Source organism: Sebastes umbrosus, chromosome 10 (genome assembly GCF_015220745.1).
Source record: "Sebastes umbrosus isolate fSebUmb1 chromosome 10, fSebUmb1.pri, whole genome shotgun sequence".
Taxonomy (NCBI): domain Eukaryota; kingdom Metazoa; phylum Chordata; class Actinopteri; order Perciformes; family Sebastidae; genus Sebastes; species Sebastes umbrosus.
In genome coordinates, this window is record NC_051278.1 from 14,351,100 (window position 1) to 14,378,226 (window position 27,127).

The window sequence follows — 27,127 nt, forward strand, 5'->3', positions numbered from 1 at the left end:
TATCTGGCTTAATTAACCCTAACAAACGTGATCACAATAAACGTTCCTACGATGGTGGTTATCAACTTGGTAAGTCAACCCAGGGTTTCTCCATCTGGATATGAGCGCGTTCACATAAACGGGATGGAGTGTGCAACATCTGACCAAGCGCAAACATTGACAAGTCAGCAGAGCGGCACTTTCTTACAAAGAAAGAGTGAGCTATAATATTAGACAACTACTAAGTTAAACACATAATCCAGACTAAAATTAACACCGTTGAAGCTGCCAAATGCAGGAAGGACAGCTGGCAAAAGTCCGATATAGTTGTCTAGATGGGACAGTGATATATAAATAGCTTTCAGAAGTGTAATGGGTGAGTTAATCACTTCATTATGGCCTTTGACAAGGTTGTGGCGTGTTTGACTATTCCAGTCATCTTTCAGCTGCGTCCCTGACTCCGGTGGTGTGAAACGGACTTGAGAGCAAGTAAAAAAATAAATATAAAAACATAATAAAAAGCGGAAAGCACCCACAGCACACATCCAGCTGCCTTCCTTCATTTGTCAGTTTAAACTGTGTTGTTTTTAGCTGGTTTATGACTATAACGTCTTCGTATTTGTGTAATATTATCATACGATCTGCGCACCGAGCTGTGATTGGTCAGTAGGAGGTGCTTTCATACGAGTTGATCTCTTATCAGGAACATAACCTGCTCCGGAGCAGGTTAGGTGTTCAGCATCAGTTACCATGGTGATCCCCGGTAAGAAGTGAACCACCGTCATAGGACGGAAAACCCAGGGTTAACCCTGAAGTTACCTCGCTAACCCTAAATCCTGCTTCGTATTACTGGCCTCTGGTCCTGCTATGTAGATATAAATGGCTCATTCTAAGGTAATAAAAACAATTCTTATTTTCAGGTGATTATACACTAAAGAAAACATAATATTATATTCCATTTCTGCAAATAGATCCCCCTAAATGTTACACACTGTTCCTTTAATCATGAGGCAACATCTTAAATAACACCAGCTGAGGAAAGGTGCTAATAATATGGTGAAATAGAAGAGGGTGACTATTGGTTGAGGTGTGATGGTGAACTGAACAGTTTGTTAGGTGGGTAGCTTCGGCTTGATGTCTGGGGAGGTTTTTGCAGCAGACAGCTGAGCTACCAAGGTCCCTTTGTTACAAACACTTTACATTTGTCTTATGTACATTCACGGTTGTGTACATTAATAGTGATAATGGAGTCCTCTGTTTTAACAAAGAGAACATGTCTTGTCTGTGTATTTTAATGACTTCTACACTAGTTGCATTGCCTCCATTAAATATGATAAATGACATCCAATGCTCAACAGAAGAATGCATAAATGTAGGAAATATTCAAGAGGCATTTCCTAATGAAACATCTACATAATGTATTAAACAACTGTGCGCTGCTGCTAATCTGAATAAAATGTTTTATTTTTGTTCTGGTGACACACTTACAGCATCTGCGCCGCTCTAACATCCTGCTCTAGTCTTTAGCAAAGAAGAGATAATTGGTTTTTTCAACACCATCCGTCTCCACGGAGACCAGACATCTCACCAGTACTAATCTGCCTCTCTCCTCCCATCCCCCCTCCTCCTCCTCTCCTCACCTCCCATCACCACCACACTCCATCAACAGTAATGTACATTAGAGCTGACTGATAAAACGTACAGTGGCTGATGGATGCATGTGTGTATCTCGCTGTGTGTGTGTGTGTGCACATGCACATGTGGGGACAATTGGCCATTCAATCAAGCCGAATGTGTGACACTGTGCCAAACTGGGGCTGGAGGAAGCTACTGGTCCTCGCCTGAAGGCAAAGCTGTACTTGTGATTTGACTCCAGACCGCCTCTGGATATGGAAGCTGATCCAAAGCTGGAGAGCCAATCAATTAATATAGAATGTGAAGAGCAGGAAAATCCGTTTACACCACCCAACACTCAATAAGGTGTCCTTTAATGGGATTTTTATTTCAATAGTGATGTGGTTAGATGCATGTGGTCTATTTAATCAACTATCTATTGATGAAACTAAAAGCTAGGATCATAGAATATAGCATAGGAGCTCTATTAAAAGGGCAGATATAAAGCACCCAGCAAGAGCATTCAATCATGTATTTCCTGACAAGCTAAGATGACATGGTTGGTACCAATCCATTTCTTAGGTTTTCTAGTTTCATATGATGCCTTTATCTTCACTCTAGCTTTGACTTAGCCTGCTCCAACCTCTGAAAGACAGAAAAGTGGCCGGGCTGTTAAGAGGTTAATAGTTATTATATAATAAAAGATCAATACTTGACGTCCGTGTATTGATACAATATTGCCACGCAAAATATTGTGATACTATGCTGCATTGATTTTTTTCCCCCTCACCCTTAGCTTTTACCCATTTTGTAAAGTACCCTGTCAAATGCCTCTTCCAGTAAGTCAGCTAGTGTTGCCAGGTTGTTGTTTTTTTATATTAGATACATGGCACAGACAGGTACGCTCAAACAACTCTCAAAATCAAACAAATAAATAACATAAAGTGGCCATCTGCCCTATTGACAGAACAGGTCCCGAGCCTGGCTCCCCTGCTGGGCACTGAGATCGCAGCCATGTGGCTCCTTGACCACTCAAAGCCACATCCCTCTGCAACTGACTCCTGGCTCCCATCCAAAGAGTTGACCCTGCCTCTCCAAGGATGCAACACGAAAGCCCCCACCACCATACACCGCACACAAAAACACAAGTCAAGCAGACACACGGTGTCTCTGATAATATAGGCTTTTCCTGGCTCAAAGTAAGCCCAGGTGGCCTAACCTCCCTCCTCTGAACACTTAAAAAAAAGCGACTGAGTAGAAAGCACAGCTCATATGGTGTACACAAAAACATCACCAGCTCTATTCATCCATCTGTAAAACACAAATGCTGCAGAATGAGAGCCGATCGCATTGCAGCTGCTCGGTGCTGTCTGTGTCGATGGAGACGAGCTAAGCAACTCTAATCTCCATAAGGAAGCATAAATGCGCGTATGGTGTCGACAGTTGACTGGTTTCCACACCCTCCGCCTCGAAAAAGTCAGCCACTCAGCACATCACTATCCTGTTGTGTCACTGTCAGGAGGGCTGGACGACCACCAACACAACAGACCTGTCCTCAGTGATTTAGGAGCTCCGAGACGCAGATAGAAACAGGACCTGACAGAAAAAGTTATTGTTTTGTCTAAAATGGTTTACACAGAAAAGGGGAGAGGTGGAAGCTAGAGGTTGAGCTGGGCAATATATCAATATTATATTGATATCGTGATAGGAGACTACATATTGTCTTAGATTTTGGATATTGTAATATGGCATAAGCGTTGTCTTTTCCTGGTTTTAAGGGCCACATTGCAGTAAAGTTATGTAATTTTATGAACTTACCAGACTGTTCTAGCTGTTCTAATATTTCTCTTTACCCACTTAGTCATTGTATTAACATTACTGATGATTATTTATCAAAAATCTCATATTTGAAGAACTCTATATTTTGTGAAGGCACCGATAGTCAACCCTACAATATCGTTGCAATATCGATATCAAGGTATCTGGTAAAATAATATTGTAATTAGGGCGGTCAAAGTTAATGCGATAATATTGCTAACGCAAATTAGCTCTAACACTACTAATTTATTTAACGCATTAATGCAACTTGTGATTTTTAGGTTGTAGCGGGCTCAGTTTTAAAGCCAGAGTGAAGATACTGGTATCATATGAAACTATAATAAATACATATATAATACTATGATAAATACTAAATAATGATGTCGCAAAGGAGCCTAAATAACGCTCCAAACTTTCGCTACATTTTGGCGAGGAAAAACTGGAATGGCCATTTTCAAAGGGTTCCCTTGACCTCTGACCTCAAGATATGTGAATGAAAATGGGTTCTATGGGTAACCAGGAGTCTCCCCTTTACAGACATGCCCACTTTATGATAATCACATGCAGTTTGGGGCAAGTCATAGTCATGTCAGCACTCTGACACACTGACAGCTGTTGTTGCCTGTTGGGCTGCAGTTTGCCATGTTATGATTTGAGCATACTTTTTATGCTAAATGCAGTACCTGTGAGGGTTTCTGGACAATATTTGTCATTGTTTTGTGTTGTTAATTGATTTCAAATAATAAATATATATATACATTTGCATAAAGCAAGCATATTTATCTACTCCCATGTTGATAAAAGTGTTAAATACTAGACAAATCTCCATTTACGGTACATTTTGAACAAATGAAATTGTGCGATTAATTGTGATTAACTATGGACAATCATGCAATAAATCGCGATTGAATATTTTAATCGATTGACTGCCCTGATTGTGATGTTTGATTTTCTCCATATCGCCCAGCCCTGTGTGGAGGTATAATAATATGTGAGAAGGTGGAAAGAGGAAGAAAAATTGTGCAGGTGAGAGACGAAGTAAGATGTGAGAAAGGGGCTGTGGGAGACAAAATGTGTGAGTGCATAATGCGGTGGGTGAGGTGATGTATTGGGGAGACGGTGTTCTGGTTAGAGGACAATAGAGGTGAGAGGAAATTCCTTGGAGACTGTTGCTCTGTTTATATCTCCTTGTTTTTGTACTCCTTATTGACTCTTCATGTCTGTACTAATAAGAGAGAGACGGCACAAAGCACTCTTACCTGTGCAGTCTGTCCTCCAGCAGCTTGATGTACTTGGTCGTGTTCTCTTTGAGCCGGCTTTCTGCACACAGAGAGAAGAACAGCCTGTTACGTCCACTTCATTTACTACTTTTATTAGCCATGATGGCGTATCCTAGCAACAAATCACAGCTCTAATACCATTAAAACAGACTTGTCATTAGCTATATTGTACACAGGCTCTGTTGGGAAAGGTAGCAGACATCACAGCCGGTGATGTCTGAGAAACTGCAACAGTACAGTTCGGTACAAAAGGCCCAGCTGGCTTTCTCTTAAGACAAACACACATTTGAGGAAAGATCATTCCCACCGCTCTATGAGGGGATAAAATTGGAGACGGCCTGGGGATAAAAGGGGATTCTAACATGGCATAGGTCCTCATACAGTGCCAGATTTTCTGTGGGGCATAAAGTTGGATGGATAGCTTATGTTGCTTCCTGCGCCCCTCTGCCAGCAGTGAGCGGTGCCTGAGGAGGCAGACGCAGGCTGGGTGAGTGCTAGTCAGGATGGAGAGGAGGACAATCTGAGCGCCGTTAATGAGCTCATGTATGAAACATGAGAATATGCCCCCCGCAGCGGCGGGCCTTTGAACACAATAGGATGCACTTATATCAAATTGCACCGCATATATATGTGCACACAAGCTATAACGTTCAATACCACCCTCCTCCTCTGCAATGAAACACACACACAAAGCTGCCCATCCCAACATCTCTACGACTCAACAACCAGAATCTATATGACATTCATATATCATTGCTATTTTCTTGCAAGATACTTTCACCTGTTCAGACTTTATTAAGCAATCGAAGATGGGAAATTAACTCAGTTGCTTAGAGAAATAGTTCCACATTTGGGAAATACGCACATTTGCTTTCTTTCCAAGAGTTGGATGAGTGGATCGATACCACTCTCACATCTATACATTAAATATGAAGCTATTGCCAACAGCTGGTTCACTTAGCTTTGCAGAAAGACTGAAAACAGAGAGGAACAGCTAGCCTGGCTCTGTCCAAACAAAATCTGCATACCAGCACCTCTAAAGCTCACTAATTAACACGTTAATTTGTCATTTGTATAAAAAAATAAAATATTACAAATGGCACATTGTGGTTTTGACCAACCAGCCAAGAAATAAACTGGCACACTACACTAATACTTCTATTTTTGTACAAATTAAACAACCAAGTTAATTAGTGAGCTTTAGAGGTGTTGGCTTGCTAAGCCAGACTTTCCCCCTGTTTCCAGTCTTTGTGCTAAACTAAGCTAACCAGCTGTTGCTGGTAGCTTCATATTTACTGTACAGACATGAGAGAGCTATCTAGGGCTGCAACTAACGATTATTTTCATTGTCTATTAATCTGTTGATTATTTTCTCGATTAATTGATTAGTTGTTTGGTCTATAAAATGTCAGAAAATGGTGAAAAATGTCGATCAGTGTTTCCCAAAGCCCAAGATGACGTCCTCAAATGTCTTGTTTTGTCCACAACTCAAAGATATTCAGTTTATTGTCATATAGGAGGAAAGAAACCAGAAAATATTCACATTTAAGAAGCTGGAATCAGAGAATTTTGACTTTTTTTTTATAAGAAATGACTCAAACCGATTAATCGATTATGAAAATAGTTGGTGATTAATTTAATAGTTGACAACTAATCGATTGTTTTCACTCCAGGAAGTCACTGCAACCAGCCAAGAAACAAACTGGCACATTACAGAAAGTCAATAAACATATTTTCCAAAATGTAAAATAGAGACGTTTACATACCACGTTAAAGGTGCTAAATGCAAGATTGGGAGCATTTCTATTGCCCCCGCACGGCTCCCAACATGGGGACAGCTGGGCCTCGTAGTTAAAGGTGCTAACAGCGCTAACAGTGAAAACAAAGGCAACAGTGATGACAGAGCTAACACTGTTAACCTGGGGGGAACCGGAGGGTTGGTGCTACGCTTCCGCAATGGTGCTGCCAGCCAGGATGGTATTATCAGCTGTAACTATCATATGAAAGCAGCGCAAAAAAGCAGCCTTAAGCTAGTTAGTGGGGCACGCTAACATGCACTAAATGCATGCACGGCCGGCCCGGCGATGTCAACAAAGCACAGAGAAGCTCTGATTACAACACACACAGAGGGAGAGTGACTTCATTCTCTGCTCAGGTAGACATTACTCCTCTATATCTTTACATATTAATGCTTTGGATATCGTATAGAGAACCTTTAAAAAACATATGACATAGTCACAAGTAGACATTGCTTCATTTTAAGGAAACACAAGCCAAAAATGGTGGGTAGCTACTCTAATGTAATACCACTTAGCTTGCTCACACGGAGAGAAAGTCGCCTAATTGGCTGTTCTGAATCACACTGAGGTTTGAAATATAATTTGTATCATTGTCTTGATGGTGGTTATTAGACAGCATCAGCTCCAGGAAAAGACAAGCTCGATGCTGGCACAGCGGGGAGAAAAGGAGAGTGGCTGTGACACACACATACTTAGACACACACACTAATCCTGTATAATAATCCTGTTCATACTTTGGGGAAGAAATGAGATGGAGATAGTCAGGTTATTTATAGGGGTTGTGTTCGTGCTATAGAAAGGGAGATCTTGCCTGAGAGTCATTCAAAGTGGCCAAATCTGCTCAATCAGAGGGAAGAGGGAGGCCGCTGGAGGAGCTATCACATATCTAGTGAGCAGATCTGGTGTACATGGACCAGACAGCTCACTTACCACCCCTCTAATTGCTATGTGAGATCCTATCCCACCTGACAGACCCTCCCATGTCAACTTCCATTCATGCCGGCTCCGTTAGGGAGCGTGCAATGAGATAGCCATTGAATAATACATGGGGGGCATTAAGCCTGACTCCGTATGGCACGGAGCATGTACAGATGTGAGATGACTAAGTAGGCTGTGGCTCCAACAAGAGCCAGATTTAGAAATAATATACTGAGAGGAATAGAAACAGTCAATACAAAAAGGCAGATGAAGATGGGAGATATGACATGAGTGTTAACTTAATATTTATTTCTAAGCTGATAGTATGCGGCAGTGTGCCATCCTGTCGCCATGCCAACCGGTGGCGAAACTAGTGAGCCTCTTCGGGCGTGACAGATGAAAATAATCTTTCCTTTATGGAACGGGACAAGACATCAACCAGCAGAGCCTCCTCCTGCGCAAAGTGGAACCAGAGCGCAGGGCGATATTGCCACTTCCTGTAAGTCTGCGGGAGGCGGCTGTCATTGGCAGGCCATGCGAATAAAATCGGCACTAAAAAGCCCATAAAGAAGAGAGACAGTCTGTTAGTCCCCGATACATGCGGCAGTATATTTGGTGTTGAAGGAACCTCACAAAAGGCGTTCACAGAGCCTGCACTGGAAAATTCATGAGCTCAGCCTCCCCTCACACCAGTGATCTCAGCGGGCGCTAAACATCACTGATTGCCACCAAAGACCCCGGCCAAAATCGAAGAGGCCATTCATTCATAACACAAACAGACACTATTGAAAGATGATGTGTTACTGGGTGTTGCAAAAAAAAAAAAGCCATTTGCTTAATATAGGTCAAAATACTCATTCATTATTCTAATGACGAAATAATTACTTCAGCTAAATAGATGTAAAGTTGATAAAAATTATGATTACAATCAGTAGTGTGTAGAAAGACAAATGGAGCAGGCATATCGCACAGTGATGCACAATTCCCGATGATGAAGTTCTGGGCTTTAATGAGCCTGCAGAAGTTAACGATGGCAAGGTGTTTGGATTTGCTGCTGCATTATGAGCATTTGAACAGCTCCCTAATTGAAAGTGAATAATGCAGCCTTTATTGCCTTGTAACAATAAAAGCACCCAACATCTGTGAGGCCCCTTGCGTTGTCAAACAAATTAGAGGCAGCTCCGTGCTAACGCAGCACCACCGATGTGCGTGTTATAAAAGCCTGCGCATAATAAGGCAGAAGAGAAATTGTGTGTCTTTGTAATTGAGTTGAAGGCACCGACTGTGATTAATGTGTTTAAGCTCGGCTCGGGCTGTTTTGAGTGCAGTGGCACTGCAGGTAACACAAACACACAGTCAGCATATGCAGACGCTCACATTGTATGAATGTGTCTGAACTTAACAGCAGCCAAGCAGCATAGCTAATGAAGGAAGAGGGACAGGCTGATATCTCAGACAGACACTCAATAACCCATGATGCTTTAAGGCTGTGGGACCACAAAGCATTGCAGCACACAGATTGCAGCTGGCACGGCGTAACATATTGTGGGGCTATGCACGAATGCACGACAAAAGGAATCATTTGACAAAAATTGGCTGTGTGTACAAAATCTGTGCTTGGGTGGATATATATATTTCAGTTCTGGGTACTCTGTCGCTCTGACTGAAATGTTAGACATGCTCACTGTCATTATAACTCAAGTCAAGTCACTAAAAGGCCCAACAAACAGGAACTCTCCCAAAATGTGCGGCCATAAAAGCTCTAAAACACTATCTTAACCGCTCACCTGCTCACATCCCTGCTCCATTAAACTGGCATCTTATTATTTCCTCTGCATCCTTTGGGAAACTCCATTAGTACCAGGCTGATACATTTTCCACAAAAACAAGTTTCTGAATTTATCTCTTCCCTCCACTGAATAGTTTTTTTCTAAACTAGCCATGCTAGCTGGTCTGTGAGGCTGTAGCCTATTTAGTCACAGTGGTGCTCCAGACAATATTCAGAGCACTAATATAGCAGCAAACATCTATTTGCTATGTAAAGATATAGAGGAGTAATGTCTACCTGAGCAGAGATTGAAGTCTCCCTCTGTGTGTGTTATATTACGAGCTTTCCCTTGCTTTGTTGACATTGCCGGGCCGGCCACTTTAAGTGCAAGTTTGTGCATTTGAGCGTGCCCCACTGGCTAGTTCACAGCCGCCATGTCTGCTCTCATACGACGGTTACAGCTAATAATAGCGTCCCGACCAACAGCACTGTCACAGAAGCATAGCACCCACCCGCAGGGATGTGTGGCAGTGTGAGAGAGTCACTTTAATTTTCCATTAACTGTGACGATTAATGTCTTTTGTTCACTCATGGCTGGGCTATAGGCAGCTCTGGACCACTGGTTACGTGTTTGACCACCGCAGCGTGACGTCGGGTTGCGTTTCTCCAAAAGTTGGTTCTATTTCTACTTTTCCTTTTTCAGCAACCCCTGCAGCCACCGCAACCGAAGCCCAAACGCAACATTCAAAATGAATGTGATAACCTGCGTTTTCGCCGCGCCATCTGAACTTGTGTGAATGCTATCTTAGCGCTGTTAGCTAAAAGCTACCAGCTCAGCTGTCGCCATGTTGAGAGCTGTGCGGAGGCAATAGAAATGCTCCCAATCTCACATTCAGCACCTTTAAGCTAAATGCTAATGTCAGCATGCTAACATGCTCACAATGATAATGCTAAAAATGAAGTTCATTTAGTAAATTATGGTCCCATTTAGAGTCAAATAGACCATAAAGCAGAGTATGCTTTAGGGCGTGGCTACCTTGTGATTGACAGGTTGCTACCAAGGCGTTGTCCGATCAGGGAGTTGTCCATAAATTTGTCTTTTACCTTTAAACCTTGGACAGTGTGTTTACAGTTCATGAAAGTTAATATTAACATTTCGGTCGCCTAAAAAGTTTTGCAAGATGGGGGTTACTTTCTAGACACGACCGCCAAAATGCCGAACTCAAGTTTTCAAAACAGCCGTCCACAAACCAATGGGTGATGTCACAGTGATTTTGTCCACTTCTTACAGGTATGTACACATCTGGACCAATGTGGTGGACTGACATGCTGCTACAGTAGCATGGCTAAAAACAGCTTTACTTTGTGTGCAGTGCAACCAACATGAAACTCAACCTCCTTTTAAGTTGTGTGGAAAACAAATGGATTGATGTAGTGGTGGGAGCTATTGTAGTCATACTGCAATCAACTTCCCTTTGTTTTTGCAGTAATTCTGATGGGTATGAACGCTATGAAACTCACAATGGAATAACATCCTCTACTGAATCACAAGGAAAAAAAGAATAAAAGCAAAAACTTGAGAGACAAAAACCAGGAAGCGTTCTCCCGGGTCCACTTAACCACTACACTGCTCTCAATCATTCAGACACTCTTTAGGAGAAGAGCTGTCATACGTTCCATCATGTTCTCAACAGAAGCACCCTGAAAGAGGCAGTCATGAATAAATCATATATGTCCTCGCCTTTACTATTGGCACTCCATTAAGAGGAAATTGCATTTGTTTAATAACGCAGAGAGACAGTATTTTGATCGACCGGTATGCACAGTTTGATCTGAACGGGCTCCCAAATCCTGCCAAGGAGTCAAGGACCATAAAGCACTGAGGTGACACTGGAGTGGGAGCTGTATGAAGAACGAGTAGATGGTGGAGATGCAGCAAAAGAAAAAAAAAAAAACACTAATTAAGTGTGTTTCAGTGGAGCTATGTGGAGAAGACAACCTACTGTCTTTATCGCAGATAGCCAAATTACCTGCTACAGAATATACCGCCTGCATACTAACAATAGCATTAAATAAGCATTGGTGGATAAATCAGGAGGAACACACACTGGCACTGCCTCCACATCTGAATGTCCTCACTCCTGGGGGTCATTTACTCGTGTTATTCAGCTCTTCAATTATTTATTTGTAAATTTAGTATCACTCCAGCTCTCTCTTGGGGGCAAAATTATACTCTCAGCGGGGAATCAAACCTCCGGCTGTAATGGGTTTGGTATTCATCAGCACTCGCGTCAATGGCAATTAGGGACGTAATGGCTCCCAGGCCAAAAAACCCCCACACCACAAAGTACGCTGGGCGGAGATGCTCAACAAGCTGGAGCTGTGTAGTTTAAGTGAATGCATGTGCATGGATGTTGTCAAGGTATCAGCTGAACTATGCTGCTTTAGAGCTCTTGCCATGACAATAGGCCTTTTCAAGAAGAGGTTTTCTTGTTATAAGATGGCACTAGTGTCATAAGGATGTGTGTCAGAAACCAAGAGGAAGGCCATCTTGACTTTGAAGTAGACTGTAATTTCTTATCCCCCCCAGCTAAAGAAATGGTAATGTGCTGTTTGTGGGCTATCAGTTTCCAGCTAACATGTGCCAGCCCCTTATTACCAAATGGGATGACAGTTTAATGAGCCCCTTGCTTGGTGTCAGCAACGCATTGTGAAATTACGCCTGCTGCCATATTGTGTGCGCCCACTTGAGCAATCGAGCAACCAATCATTAACTTGCCGTCTCTTCCCACATTTGTGACGCGTCTCTCACCTGATTCCTTTGTTTAGCCCGAGCATTTGCATGTCGCCGGTTTCCCAGCCTCCATGTCCCCGAGAGCTGCATTATTCTGTGAGAGGCACGCAGTGTATTCAGGATACTGGGGTGAACTTGAACATGTCTTTGGTGGTTGTCAGGGGAGAGATTAATGCTATCTGGCTGCTTAGCAAGTCAAGGTGTTCAGGACTGTATTCCAGCTACAAAAATCCGGCAGGTGACTGAGCTTCATGCACATAGGTGAAAGGAAAAGAAACATTTTTTTCAAGTCAAAGGATCTACAACAATAATATCAAATCATGGACCTTTATATGGACAAAAATACCAAGTCCATGCATTGCTGTATGCCCCATAAAAACTCACTGCAACTCTGCCTGGCTGCAACAATGAAAGGGTGCCCCCTAGTGACAGCAGAGGGTGCATTCAAGATAAGACAATGGGCCACAGCCACAGGCCTTAATGGTCTAGATATCAGTGCATGTTAGATGGCTGATTGCACACCTTGGGGTTGCAGCAGGACCCTGATCCAGAGCTCCAGTTTCTGGTTTTCTGGCCTTGTCACTTCACCGTTCCCCTTCCCTATCTGCACACCCATCTCAGTGGTAAAGTGACCTTTTTTTTTTTTTTAAGAAATCTCCCTGTGACTGATGGACTTGAGAGTGCTACTCTCTGCAGCGAGCCCTTTCTTTAAGCAGCATTCAGATCTCCTCTAGTTGCAGAATGTGCCAGCGCTGATACATCATGTCTGCACTGAGTAGCTTGGAGGTAATTGGCTACTTCACACAATCTAAAGCTCATTTCCCCTGCACACACCCCGTCCCAGCACCGCTCCCCTTCCTCTCAACAACTGCCAATCCTGCTGGTAACTCATTTGATGCCGACTCCCCACTGACAGCAGATCACTTCTCCTTCATTTGGGAGAAAAGTCAGCGTCCATTGATGTGTCCTCCCAGCGTGGAGCGACATCAAGCGAGGACTTCTTTTTCAAAGAGCTCTCATGATGCACATTTGAATTGATATTTAAAAGGTTTATTTCAAAGACAGAGAGAGACACCTTTCAAAAATACAACAAACGTTTTTCAGTCTCAGTGGGCAAGAAAACGGTTGTTGCGTGTTCGTTTTTGATAATGGTGCTTTTATTTTATTTCATATTTTGTCCCCCAGGTGACCAAAAACAGGACTAAAAGTAGAGTGACTATTGGACTTAAATTCACCAGATGGACACGACTTCAAATGAATGATAATGTTACTCTATGTAAACAAGCAGTTGCTTTGTTAACGCCGCCATCGCAACTTTATAAGCTGTGTATGTCAGTGCCCAGGCGTCAAATAATAAGGCTTCGTCTGTTGGGTTGTGATACCGCCACACAAGGCACCCTTTGACATATGAGACGCACTGGGCGTTCCATAAACTACAATGTAAACCCACCCGCAGCAACCGTAAATGCTCAGAAAAAGTGTGCCGGGGGTGACTGTGGTGACGTAGTTTAAAGAGCGACACGCATAGTGAGTTGAGGTGGATGGGTCCAACAAACACAAAGCTTTCATCCAGGAGACCGCTGTTCATATCTGGTGTGTTAAGTTTCACTTTCACTTTACAATCAGCTGTTTGTTCGTGTCCTGTGTTCACAATGTTCAGTTCCATTTTCACTTTACAAACATAGTAGTTTTATGTCGTAGGGATATGATGGTGAGGGAATTTTCCCACCGGTTAATAAACTAGTGACAACACCGGTGATTACACCGGACATTTTACAAGAAAAGATGACGCTCAATATCTGTGTTGCGTTTACTTTGATCTTTAACTCCAGTCCAGCTTTCGCTGCGGGGCCGCAGGTTTCCACCTGGCGCTGCTCTGCCGCGCACACCGGCTGTGACCGCTCCGTACTCCACACGGCGATTGCCTCGTTAACGTTATGGTTCCCTTATAGCATTGGGTTTAAATCCGAAATATTCCCAAAGAGGTGCTTTTGCTTTTCGCTTTGACATCAAATCCTCCGCAATCGTCTTGTCTGTCAACACTCTTTCGTCCCGTGTGTGAAATCTGACTCCTGCTACTCTGAGCTGAGATTCCATACAGAGCAGACATTTTCACTTTCAGTTTGTAGCGTCTGTTGTCCGACTATGTATTGATAACACGGCACTGACACGCGAAAATTAACTAAATGGGTTTTATTTATATGAAAAAAAGCAAAACGACAGTGGGGGCAGTGGGTATGTACTGTAATCGGTGTGTGTCCGACCACCGTGTAACACCGTTAACACCAACTACCGCAGCAAGCCTACCATGTAGTTTTTTCCTAAACCTAACTAAGTGGTTTTGTGGCCTAAACCTAAAGTGACGCCAATGGGCGAGGCAAAACGGCAGTATGTGATGAGTTGGGATGAGAACGTGTTGGTCAGTGTTGTGTTTACAGCTTGTTTCCACTGCCCCCAAGTGGCCAGAAACAACAGTTAATGCAGATTTATAGGAGCAAAGATCAATTATTGATTGTCACATGGCTAGAAAGTTAGGTTATATCTGCAGTTTTTGGTTAGGTCGAATACACAACAGCACGCCTCTCATTTCTGTTTATATTACTGCTCCCTGGTAAGAAAAATAGACTCCAGTTGTGAATGTTTTTACAAATATGAATGAGATTAAGGCCTAGAGAAGGGATCGTATTGTCCACAGCAGCCCAGCTTCTCCTTTGGGGCGAAAACAGTCCCTGATACCTTGATGTAGACTCAGTCTCAGTGACTCACCGTGCTGGGCCTCCCTCTGCTCCAGCTCCTGCCTGAGCTGCTGCCGCTGCTCCTTCATCCTGGTTAGCTCCTGGCTGCTCCCCGAGCTGAGGCTGTGCAGCCTCTTGGCCAGAGCGTCCAGCCGGTCCCGCTCCAGGTACACCGCCTTCATCTCAGCCTTCAGCTCCTTGGCACTGCTGAAGTCATTACCTGCACCGGTGCACCACAGGAGGACATTAGGCTTACAGGGCCCATTAATGAGCGCCTCGATCATTAATAGCGTAATTAAGTGAGGCTAATGGTGGGCGATTCAAGTAAATGAGGTAAATAGAAGACGTGAAATGTAGGTTGAGCGTGGAGTTACCTGAGATGGCCGCCAGTTTGGCTTCATGCAGCGCCAAAAGCTGAGTTTCAGTCTCGCTGACTTTCCTCCTCAGGCTGCTGCCCAGCCTCTGACTCATGACCACCTGGGGAAAATGAGCAGAAGAGGCTGAGGAGAGAGCGGGGGGAGGGTGGTAACTAACAAAACCTTTGCAGACACATGGATCCCACAGGATGCATAGCTCATTTCCAATTCCGCTTTCATTTTCTTTTTGACACTCATTCTTACAAGACCTTACAGATTCATTTCCGTCCTTCTGTGCTCGCCCTGCTTTGAATACACAGCAGAGCATCAACGCCCGACGTGTTACCTTGTCTATAACCTTTAGAAAGAAAGAGAGTGCGTCTCCTTTCACGTGGACAGACAGGGAAATGTGAAATCTCCATAAAAGATGCCATTAGAATGTCAGAGAGGAAAAAAAGGCCCTGAATGTCACGGGCCTGATGGGGATGCAGCACCTTCGCTCTGCTGTATTCACAGAGGAGTTGATGGCTTCAGATACAGCCTGTCTGGCCCTCATCTGCCCTCACTCTGCCCTTTAAACCTCTGTTCTTTCCAACGTATTCACTTTGAGTAACAGCCAGATACAATACCCATGATGCGTTTCTGTCTTTTGAGGAACTATTTTCACCGCTCAAAGGGATGTGGAGCCGGATTTTCTGACGCATTTTCGTCTTGAATCTGACACAGATTTGTGCAACACTTTGAAAAGGCTGTCAAATAGGTTGGTATTTCTGAGGCAGAACATCTCCAGGGAGTTCTCTTCCCACAGAAATACAGAAAACAGCTTTTTTCAAACAGGCTTGAATAATTTTCTTTCACGCATTACATGAACTGAAAACTGCTCTGGAGTGCTTTTTCAAGCTGTAGAAATTCTGACATTGGTGATTTTTAATTTCCAAACATCAGGCTTTTCGTCAGTCTTGAAAAAAAGTCAATAGAGAAAGTGAAAGTTACTTTCATGCCAGCAATCATTTTGTCACAGCAGGTGTGCCATTTTCCACATGGTGGATATCTCATTTAGGAACAAAACCTTTCATTTCAACTTAACAATGGACAATCTTGTGATTGAGGTAAAAGTGTCTCTTCGTGGAAAGCCTACATATTCCTTTGAGGTGCAGTTGCGGCTTTGACCGACCATTTGATGACGGCTTTCTAAAGGACACAGTGAGAGCAAAGAGGTCTTTTGTGAGCCCCGTCCACTGCTGTGCCTCTCTCCCTCTATCCTTAAACCACCACTTCTTACGGATGTCTGCTGCTTCTGGCTTTTTCCAGCTGCAGGGATTTATGTATAGAGATCAGTGAGAGGGAAAAGCAAACCCCCTGAGAAGCAAGAGGGAACTCCAGAGACACAGCACACACAAAGGGGAGCATGCAAAGCCATTCACACACAGGAATACACCACCGACACACAGAAAATCCAACAAAGCGACGATAGCTCAACAGATATATCTAACCAATATCACGCCAAAGCGTGTTATATACCCGACTGTCCACCAGAGCAGTGGTTCCTGAACCTATTTTCCTTGAAGCCCCCCCTACTTGTATCTGAGAAAAGCTGAGGTTTTTCTTTACCTGAGTGAAAATGTTGTTTTTGAAATGTTTTGAAATTTGGAATTCAGCTGCTTATTTGCTCATCAGAAACACTCTGAAAATCAGATATTTGTAATTTTCTAGTGTTGTATTGTTCTACGGAGGAATTTTTAGGGGGAATTTTTCAAAACAACAACTCTTACATGCAACTATGGACAGTTCACTTCCTCGTCAAATCGAAATAAGCACATGACATGACATTTAGTATGCATATTTAATACACTGACACTGGCACACAGTACATGCTTTCTAGTCTGACTTACTACTCATTAGATATTCACACACATTCAGTCATTGTTGGCATGCTGAGGGGAGGCTGAACTGCTATCGACTAAATCGGGTCAGAGGAACAGTGGCTTACTTTAGCAGTGGCTTCCTTGATGGATAGATTCAAAGCCTGCTCCTGCTCCTGGAGTCTGCAAAAGAAGGAAATACAAATGTTACCGTGCAGTACTAAAAGCAATTTCTTTCAAGTGAAATCAATAGATGTCAATGACAGGATTATCCACCGTTTTCTACTTATCACGTTGCTAAACAGAGTGGTTTATCAACTATCAAGAGAGTTACTGAATATTTCATGACCATTTAACGATATAACTACGTCAACGAGAGCTTGAGCAACACTTCAACGGCCACGCTTGGTCGTTCTGTAGCTTTGTCCCTCGTAGTGTGAACATAGAAGTCCTGCCTATTGTTTATTCTCCAGTAACTGTTCTAGTTTAGATGTCAACTCAAGTCTTTAAAAATAATAAGCTTCCATTATTATAGCCTCTTATCACATTTCTAAATGCAAAATGACTGTATATGTATGTAAACATGCAAACAGGACAAACCATTAAGGTCACATTATTCTGTGACAGAGATTTAAATCAATTAGTAGAAAGGGGGAAAAAAGGAGCATAAAATCCATTATGCACAACACAGTCACCTTGAGATCGTCCCAATCGTCTCATATCACAAAAATCAGTTTGCCCTTTTCACGTTATTCAAGCTGATGTTCACTCTGAACATCAGTGTTGCTGCAACCTTTTTTAGGGGATGCAGCTACTCTGGATAGTGTGGATTTCTTTCATCCAGTAGCCATGAGGAAATAAATCTCGATATGAGAAAGAAAAGTCCATGTGTTATTTGGAAAAGGAACTGCAATCAACACAATCATCATGATGACCCAAAGCACGCCACCTGGAGATGTGCAGCTGAATATCCAATCTGGGGTCGCAATTTCAATCAGTGGCGAGAATAAATGCGTTTCAGCCGGGGTGAGAATATGTCAGATATCAAATTATGCCAGGGATGGTGGGTCACGCCACCGAGAAGGCGATAAGTACAATTTACATGTCTTTCTAATGAGTGGCAAGACAGAGAGGCTTTCCACGGTGCTCCGTCGCAAGCTATTAACTTCAGAGGATGTGATGCAAAGTAATCATTTGCATCTGAGAAAAACCATTAAAATTCAAAGCAGGTTCAAGCAGGTGTGAGAGAAGAGGATTGAGGGCACAGGCGGATGCGAGGAATGAAGCCAAAATAGTTGTGGCTGCTTGATGCATCCTCTCTGAACCTGAAAATAAACTAATCATGAAGTCTTACACAATTATTGCCTTACATTACATCCATTTGGAAGGCGAGCGTGTGCAATTTTAGCTATTTTGTAATGTGAAAATACTATATCTGTATTGTCAAAGCTCTTCTAGCTATTATTTGAGATGTTAATTGAGTTGAAACATGATAAACATGATGGTGTGCTTTGGACTCAGTTGTACTTTCTTGGTAAAAGATGAGACGGTCCTGCTGCGAGATATATTCAAAATGCCACTGTGTTTGTCGGAGGACGAATGAAGCTGGGAGGCAAAGATTTAGTGAAATAGAGGCTCTGCTCTGACACATCCTCCTCCAAACAAGCTAATTTAATGATAAGAAATTACGTGACTTGATACAGAGAAAACATTCATGGACTGATAATTGTTGTAGTGTCACTACCGCTCACAGCTCTCTAGCAGCCCCACCTGGTGACTGACAGTACTGCAGGTCATTTACTGTCAAAATATCCCTGACCTGCAGGACTGTGAGCATATATTTGAGGTTTATCTTGTGCGTTTCATATGATCCGTATTGTATATATAAGATATATAAATACATACAGAGTATACAATAATTTATTATAATCAATGAATTAGTTATAAATTATACTACAAGTGCAACCTTCAGCCAATCATGCCACTTCTGAGTAAAGGCAATACATGTGATGGATCAGTCAGGAAATTAGTTTCACAGTTATGGTGTTCGGCAGCGTTCAGACTCGACCAATCAAAGTTCGACTCCAGTGACCAATAGAAGAAAACCATCATAATAAGGTGTAAAATGCAAATGTGTAATGTGTGAAGATGTTTCTTCACAGAACACTCCCAAGGCGCAATTTGACATTTACATTTTCCTCATACATTTGCACATTTTTTGCAGAAGCACATACACCTTCTGGACAGCAAAAGCCAATAATGCGAGCAAAGATGTTTCCTCATTTGGATTTGACTCTCTTTATGCACCTGATCATGTAACATTTTCAGACTGTACACTTGTGCAATGTAACACCCATGTAAACAAAATGATTTGGCGTAAGAGGAAACTAAAATATTCTGCACCTGAGCAAGGAGGGTGAAGGAGAGACAGAGATCTGCGTGCGGTTTTCCGAGGTGACGAGGTCCTGCAGGGTCCGGCTCATGTCGCGTAGCTGGGCCAGGGTGCAGCTCCTCAGCACGGAGCCCTCCAGCTCCTCGGCCTCCACCTGCTGCTCCTCCTGCTGGATCTGCTGCTCCAGGCAGCGACTGCGGTCCTTCAGCTCCGTCAGCCTCCGCTGCAGCTCCGCTACCTCCTCCTACACAGGGTTTATTTATGATCCCTGTGTTAATTATCAGGCGTTACTTGTCAATTTTGGTTATTGTTCTGTTCTCTATGTGTGTTGGACACAGCATTGTTCTTATAGTAGTTGTGATTGTAAAAATAGCCCTTGTTTTGATGAAGCTAATTAGGATCCTAATAAATGAAATGAAATAGTAGTACTTTATTTATCCAAACCAGTACATTTAGCACTATATTCAAGTGCTTTACCTGAAACAGAACCAAACTTCACTAATCCTGGAATTAACTTTAAAAAGAGAGCTGCAACTATCAGCACAACTATAAGTCTTCTATAAATTATTAGTATTTATGAGTATTGTGTCAGAGTGAACTTGCCTCTACCAGCCGTTTCTCCTGGATCAGCCGATCTCTCCGATGCAGTGGACCCTGCAATGAGTCGGACCTCTCTCCTGCATCCGGCTCTACACCCTCCCTGACAACACAAAAAAAAACACTACAACGTCACTACAAAAGCCTCAGCAATGGTGTTTTCACATCTTTAATCATGGCTTTTCTAATTTTTCATAACCTACATTCACAATTCAGGATCCTTTTGGTTTATAGTTCATGTGCTCTGTGTACTGGGACATCTAACTTAATCCATGCTCTACTTAAGAACCGCAGTGGTTATCTCAACGCAAGTGACTAATACTGTTTTACAGTGACTTGGGTGTGTTCTTCCTGTGAACCAGACTGTATTTCTGAGTAGCTGAGACTTGTGTTTGTGATGCAACTATGTCATAGCCGGTGTATTGCTCAGCACCCAAGGAAGGGCAGTGTCGAGTATGACGATGTTTGTATGAGCGGTTCTCGAGAAAACTGCAAAAGCTCAACTTTGATTTGTAGCGTTTCACGCCCGTCATATATATCTGTATATAAGTAAACAATGTCACCGTGACGTCACCCATTGGTTTGTGGACTGCCATTTTGAAGCCTCAAGTTCAACATTTTGTCCATCGCCATCTTGGTTTTTTGCAACCAGAAGTGACACAAGAGGGTAGAGTTAAGTACAATTGAACACTGAATAAGACATTTTTAAGCGACCACAATGTTACAATTAACTTTCATGAACTGAAAACACACTGTGAAAGGGTTAAAGTTGTAAGACGTAAACACGGACAACTCCCAGACTGGACAACACCGTTGTAACAACCTGTCAATCACAAGGTAGTCACGCCCTAAAGCATCCCCTGCTTTATGGTCTATTTGACTCTAAATGGGACCATAATTTACTAAATGAACATCATGCTGTATTGAAGAAGACTTGAAACTAGCGATTGAGACCATAAACTCATGTTTACAATGTTTACTGAGGTAATAAATCAAGTGAGAAGTAGGGTCATTTTCTCAGAGACTTCTATACAATCAGACTTCTTTTAGCAACCAGAGAAGTCGCCCCCTGCTGGCTATTAGAAAGAATGCAAGTTTAAAGCACTTCCTCATTGGCTTCACTTTTCAGACCCAGAGGTTGCAGTCTGGTTTGAACCAATGTTTTATGTCTGCTGTTCTCACTCTTTCTCCAACTCACTGAAGTGGAAGGACATGCTATATAACAGAGATGACCTTTACATCTTTGGGGGGCATGTTTTTTTCCTGTTTTGTTATGCAGGTATGTGTGGAAAACACAGTAACACTGCATAGCTGCATGAGCTTTAGGTTGCATTTGTTCAGGATAGCCTCTGGAGAGGCCCCATCTGATTTCCTTCCTGTTACAAGAGCTATTTATAACATCCCTCTCTATCCGTCTGTCCTACAACATTATAATGGAACATATAGCGTGATCATGATCACACGACAATGCTTATAAAATTCAATTTATCCACATAAAGCTTCACTTCACTTCACTTAAACATGTGGTTCTCCATATGTCATTAAGGGAGACAAATTATACTTCACTATCAAACATTAGCTTATGATTACGGAGATATTAATGTTTCTTATCAGACAAATGGCTCATAAATTAGCATGACAGTAACTGCAGATTGTGATGTTCATTTCCGACTGAGTGTGACCTCAGCAGAGTGTGAGTTATACACTTATAATGCGTCATTGGGTCATTATGTTGCCCATGTTGTGTGACTGACCTGCACTGACTGCAGTCCGTCCTCTGGAGGGCGCCGTGCACCACCTGTCTGAGCCGCTCCAGGAACAGTGCCACGCTGTGCTGTCTGGAGGGTAAACCCAGCTTCAGGGCGCCTCGCTCCCTGCACAGCTCCTCCAGCTTTTTCCCAAAACGCTCAGCTGAAAACAAAACACACATATACTGAATAATATGCAGCAATATTCACTAAAAGGTTCAGATATTAAGTTCAAGTCAGATAGTCAATGGAGAAACTTGTTGTGACTGTACAGAAATCAGATTACTCTCTAGGTCTCAACGTCTACGTAGCCTACATTCACTGAAATAACACGTCTGCACACATCACTCCTTATTCAATTACCAAATTATACCGTAACTGGAAGGCACTCAGAGAGCAAATTTCTGTCAATACTGAACAATTCTCAGCTTGCTGTTTCCAAGAAGACATAATTCCTATCATTTAAATCTCCTCGATTTCTTGACCCTATAAATGCCATAATATTTAGGTTGTGATGATAAAAAGAGCGTAAAACATTCAGATGTTCATCAGAAAGAGAATCTAATCAACTGTCTTATTTCTTGTTTACAACATTTTATGGAAAGCTGCTGACAGAAAAAAAACAGTTGGAAAAGAGAAGAGTGATAACCAATATCAAAAGGCAAACAGAAAACCTGAAAAGACACACTGACCCAAATAATCACTCCGCTTAAACACCGGTAGTTCAAGGTCTACAGCAGATGTTGGCATTTATTTCTGTCACAAAGGCCAAGAAATGAGTCAGAATACAATATAACCTTTTTTGAAAATAACCTCAGGCCAGCCAGAAAAACATATTCTGTTTCTTCTGGAGACAGATTCAAAATAAAGTCCAGATCAAATTTGTTAGGTTTGAGGACTCGCTGGTTCTTTCCCATGCAGTCTTCAAAGTTAAAACATCAAAAGCTAAACGGGAATGACTAAACATGAATTAGTGTTTACACAGCCCTAAGCCACAGGTTTCTCTTGTAAATAAATGTGGATTTTGTTTCAGCTTTTCCAACTCTCTGTGCTGCTATCAGTAGTTTCATAATGTCCAGTTTTTAGTTCAACGTGGCTTATTGACGCATCCGGACAGGTCAAACCTTCAGCGTATGATACAGAAAAAACACTATACTATTAAAGTCAGTGTCAACTCAACTGTCAAACTAATCATCAATCCAAGAAGTATCACAGACACTTTGTGTATAGGCCACATTGATAAATATACGATAAGATATAAGATTTGTTTTATTAATCACAGTAAAATTTATTAAACTCTCCAGTAAGTTCGTTGTGAAATGTGTGTCAGTGTCAGTAAACAACAAACCATTTCTTCAGCTCCAATTAATGTGAGGCCTCACATGCTTTATTAGCACACTTCTCAGTATCATCCACCACTAATTCAGTTAGCAAGAAATCCAGTTAAGTGAACTGGGGGACTTCCCATATCTTCCCTCATCTTAAACGTCAAACTGATAAATGTCCTGACTGAACATGTCAGTGAAACCTCGATATAAATGGAGAATCCCACAGAGTTACTGTATGTTAAGATGCTGCAACTCTCTGTTCCTTTTTCAGATCACTGTCCACTTTCCATTATACTAAATAAAAAACAATAATGTTCTTGAGAAGGATAAAATAACTTCATCAAAGATTTGATTTGTAAAAATATCAAAAGGCATAGTTAAAAATAAGCTCTCTACAATCCATCCACAGCTAGAGGCTGAAATGACCTACTTATTAAAGCAACGGCTCAACTGAAAGTCTTAGTTCACCTGCGTCATAGTCGTCATCCAAGATGGCTTTCTGCTGGAGCCTCTGCAGCTTCAACATCATGGATTCAATCTGAGAGGGGAGACACGTTAGACAGAAGACAGATTACTATACAGTCCAAAGGGCAACGCTCTTTACACAGTCGCCACGGGCCAAAAATAGAAGTGTGGGTGCAATGACCATCATTTCAACTAAAACCTCATCGTCATTACTACGCTACTCAGACTGCATCTCATCAGGGAAGAGTAATGAACTTAACTACATGTTTTTAAACTTATGTTATTCTTTACCTTCTCATTTGTCTCTACCAGACAATTAAAGGGATTTCACCTGTTTCGTTTAGTATGTAAACTCCTATGCTTTAACGAATTGGTTCTCAATTTGGGGATCAGGACCTCAAAGAGGACATGGTATTAAAAAACAAAAGAAAAAATTCTGCTTCTTAAAATCATATTATTTTTTGGGACATTTCTCCAATCCTTGTTTTTTTCTTGCGAAATACTGTGTAGTTTTACTTCTTCTAGCCTATACATACAACCCGAGAAGGTAAAACTCACTCGTACATTTAAGTAGTTATAAAGTATAGATAGTGCAGAGCTACAGATAGATAGCAGATGGCAGATAGAGCTACATGTGTGTGTTGATCTTTTAGATGCTCTGTAAGCTCAGTAAAATGTGTTTACCTTCAGCAAAACATGCACACTGTTTTCCTACTTTGCTCTTGGTCTTAAAGAAACAGTTTGACATTTTGGGAAATGTGCTTATTCGCTTTCTTGCCGAGAGTTAGATGAGAAGATCAATAGCTTACTACCACTCTCGTGTCTGTAGCCTACGCTAATGGTACGTGTCCACAGGGGCGTTTTTGGACGCAAGGGATCGCCTCACTTCCCAGCATTGGACGCTTGATGGGCTGCCACTAGACACAAGGCACTAAGCACCTGATTGGATGAACGCTTTGCCTCGTGGGCTGCTGCTCCGAGCTTTTAAACTGGAACCAACATGATGGCTCATTTGGAAACTTTTTTTTCTTATATTACGAAAACAGTTAAGGTGAGAAATAAGCCATGCAGTTTCTAAATCTGTCTTTATTTTAGATCAACAACGGTTAGTTTAAAAGTTTCTCGGGAGTTTCCAGAGGCGGCGAGTCGCACCGAATGCCCGATTTGAATAAAGTAGCCTTGACTTCAACTTTATGCAAGTTTCAGTTTCTTTAAGCAGTTTCCCCTGTTTCCATGTGCTAAGCTAACTGGATGTTGCTTCATATTTAGCGTACAGACATCTGAGAGCGGTATCAATCTTCATATCTAACTCTTGGCAGGAAAGCAAATAAATGTGTTTTCCAATATGTCAAACTTTTCCTTTAAAACTAACATCTTGATGTGCTTTAGTCTGAGTTTTAATACATCTCATCTTCCCATCAGAAGTCAATCATGCCCACCTTAGTGTGCGTGCGATTGTTTTGGAGGCAGTCTTGCAGCACACCCTCGTACTTCTTCACAAAGTTGTCCCAGCCTTGGTCGCAGGCAGGCGTGGCACTCTCGTAGCCGGATGTGACAGAAGAGGCGGAGGCCGTGTCTGAGTCCACAGACAGCGAGGAAGTGATCTCTATGTCCATAGATCGGGAGTCACAGTCAGGGAGGTCGGGCGTAAACTCCCGCCAAAACCTCCCACCTAATGACGATTCCTCTCTCTCGGCCTGGCTGCTGGGGGTGGAGGAGGGCAGTGACTGGACAGGAGTTGACTGTTTTGAGATGTGCTCGATGGATAAGGTTGCTGGTTTTGTTTGAGGCAAACTAGTTGACTGGTTTAGTGGTTCTGGTTCCCGGGATGGTGTGGCAGTGGTTGTCCTCTGGCTGGAGTTGAGAGACTGTTGGATGAAACTGAAGCTGGAGTTAAAGGAGTCCTCTGGGGAGGATTTGAGGGCCGGGCTCGGGCTTAACCTGAGTTCATTCTGGGGCGGAGAGGACGGACCCCGGTGGCTGGGTGCACCATTAGTGGCACTGTAGTCCACATGGGGAAGAGGATGGGTAACAGAGCAGAGGAAACTCTTCCAGGAGCTACATGTGAGTTTTTCAGGCTGATTCATTAAGGACATTTTGACAGCAGGTGTTAGACTCGTCCTCTGAGCGCTGGTTTCCTCAGTGATGTCAGTGTGACGTCCAGATTTTCCGTTCCTAATGCAAGTGGTCCTCCCTTCTTCCTCCTCCTCTTCCTCCTCCTCCTGTCCATGAGCAGTGCTCTGTAGTCTGGACTGCTCTCCTCTCATGTACCCCGGTCTTCGGTGGAGCCTCTTCCGAGCCGAGCTGCCAGCTGTCCCTGATGCTCTGCCACCTGTCGATGCAGAGATTAACCATTAAGCTGGACAACACGGTCATGAGGAAGATAAACAATGAGCTCATAGGATTAACCGTGCAATCATGGAGTACATCAGGAAAATGTGACGCTAAATGTGCCAATTACACAAGAATGTAAGGCATCATATTGCAAGTATTCTGAATGTGGTATAACCAAACCTAAATGACTTTTCCCTCCCACCCCCCTGCCCTTAAAGCTAGCATCGCTAACTGCATGAAAAACAACTCGGGCAGATGTCTGACATTTCCCAGAGTTCTGCTCCAGCTGTTGGGAAATACCAAAGCCACACAGTCATTTTGAGTTAAGGCACGCCTCTTAGTGGAGGAGTGAACTACATGGACAACATTTCCTGGAGTTACATTTGAATTTGTTTATCTTTGGAAACATGCTGCACTAAACCAGAGGTTCTCTAAACCAGAGGTCCTCAGACTGTGGGGCCGGCCATGCTGCAGCCAGCGGTGGAAGAGGAAAGAAAACTGAAGGAATCTGACTCATGTTGGAACAAAAACTGCTCTGAAGCCAGCTAGGCTGTTAAGATTTAAGTTAAAAATATAAATTTAGACAGCAAAATCACAAACTATTTTTGTGGGGGCGCTACGACACGTTTCATACAGGTCGGACAAAACTAAAGAAAACTGTGCATCAAGCAAACACATCCTACAAAATCAATGCCACTTGGGCCAGTGGAATACCCTAAAGTGGATTTTTAAATATATCATAACGACCAATATATATATAACCAATAGCCGATTAATCGGACGATATCATCTTTACTTCTGCAGCAGCCTCGTCAGCTACTTTTGCATGCAACATTTTTTTAACAAATTAGGTTTTTTGTCCCTCCGAATTTCATCATTGATTATTTGGAAGAGAGAACGCCAAATTGGTAAGTGAGTTAAAGTTACAGTGAATGATTTCGGACAAAACTGTGGACACCACACTCGTGAGAGACGAGATAGAATCATTTCTTAACTTCTCTTATATTGTTACTGGATAAATAATATGTTGTAGGTTTATATCGGGGTGGGGTCCATGACAGAAATAGTTTGAAAACCACTGCAGACACAAGACAACCCAATGAGAAGTAATAAAACATCAGCGTAAACAGTACTTGGTCTGAAAGTGTAGCAGGATGATAAAGAGCAGTTTGTGTTCAGAGCTGGACACCTGCTGCAGCTCCACATGATTAATACATGTATAATGTGTAGAATTCAGAGACGGAGACACGCTGAAATGTTGGGAATCAACAGCCCCTTTGTGTACAGCTGCGACGCTCTCGCTCTCTCTTTCACTTCTGGCTCTCAATTTTCTCTTCCCA

The 27,127-nt window shown here is 42.5% G+C and overlaps 1 protein-coding gene across 2 annotated transcripts in view; it reads right to left on the reverse strand.

Moving 5' to 3' along the window:
* Nucleotides 1–27,127, reverse strand: part of disc1 (DISC1 scaffold protein) — a 50,246-nt gene that overhangs the window by 18,988 nt on the left and 4,131 nt on the right. For both annotated transcript variants that reach the window (XR_005208579.1, XM_037782741.1), the window contains exons 2-10: nucleotides 24,893–25,785; nucleotides 23,457–23,526; nucleotides 21,667–21,823; nucleotides 19,919–20,015; nucleotides 19,327–19,559; nucleotides 17,052–17,106; nucleotides 15,080–15,182; nucleotides 14,737–14,925; nucleotides 4,671–4,731 (exon numbers count right to left, since the gene is read on the reverse strand). Coding sequence is in view for 1 of the 2 variants with exons in the window: in XM_037782741.1 (XP_037638669.1) it covers nucleotides 4,671–4,731; nucleotides 14,737–14,925; nucleotides 15,080–15,182; nucleotides 17,052–17,106; nucleotides 19,327–19,559; nucleotides 19,919–20,015; nucleotides 21,667–21,823; nucleotides 23,457–23,526; nucleotides 24,893–25,785 (1,858 nt within the window). In the remaining variant the exon portion in view is untranslated. The remainder of the gene's footprint in view (nucleotides 1–4,670; nucleotides 4,732–14,736; nucleotides 14,926–15,079; nucleotides 15,183–17,051; nucleotides 17,107–19,326; nucleotides 19,560–19,918; nucleotides 20,016–21,666; nucleotides 21,824–23,456; nucleotides 23,527–24,892; nucleotides 25,786–27,127) is intronic.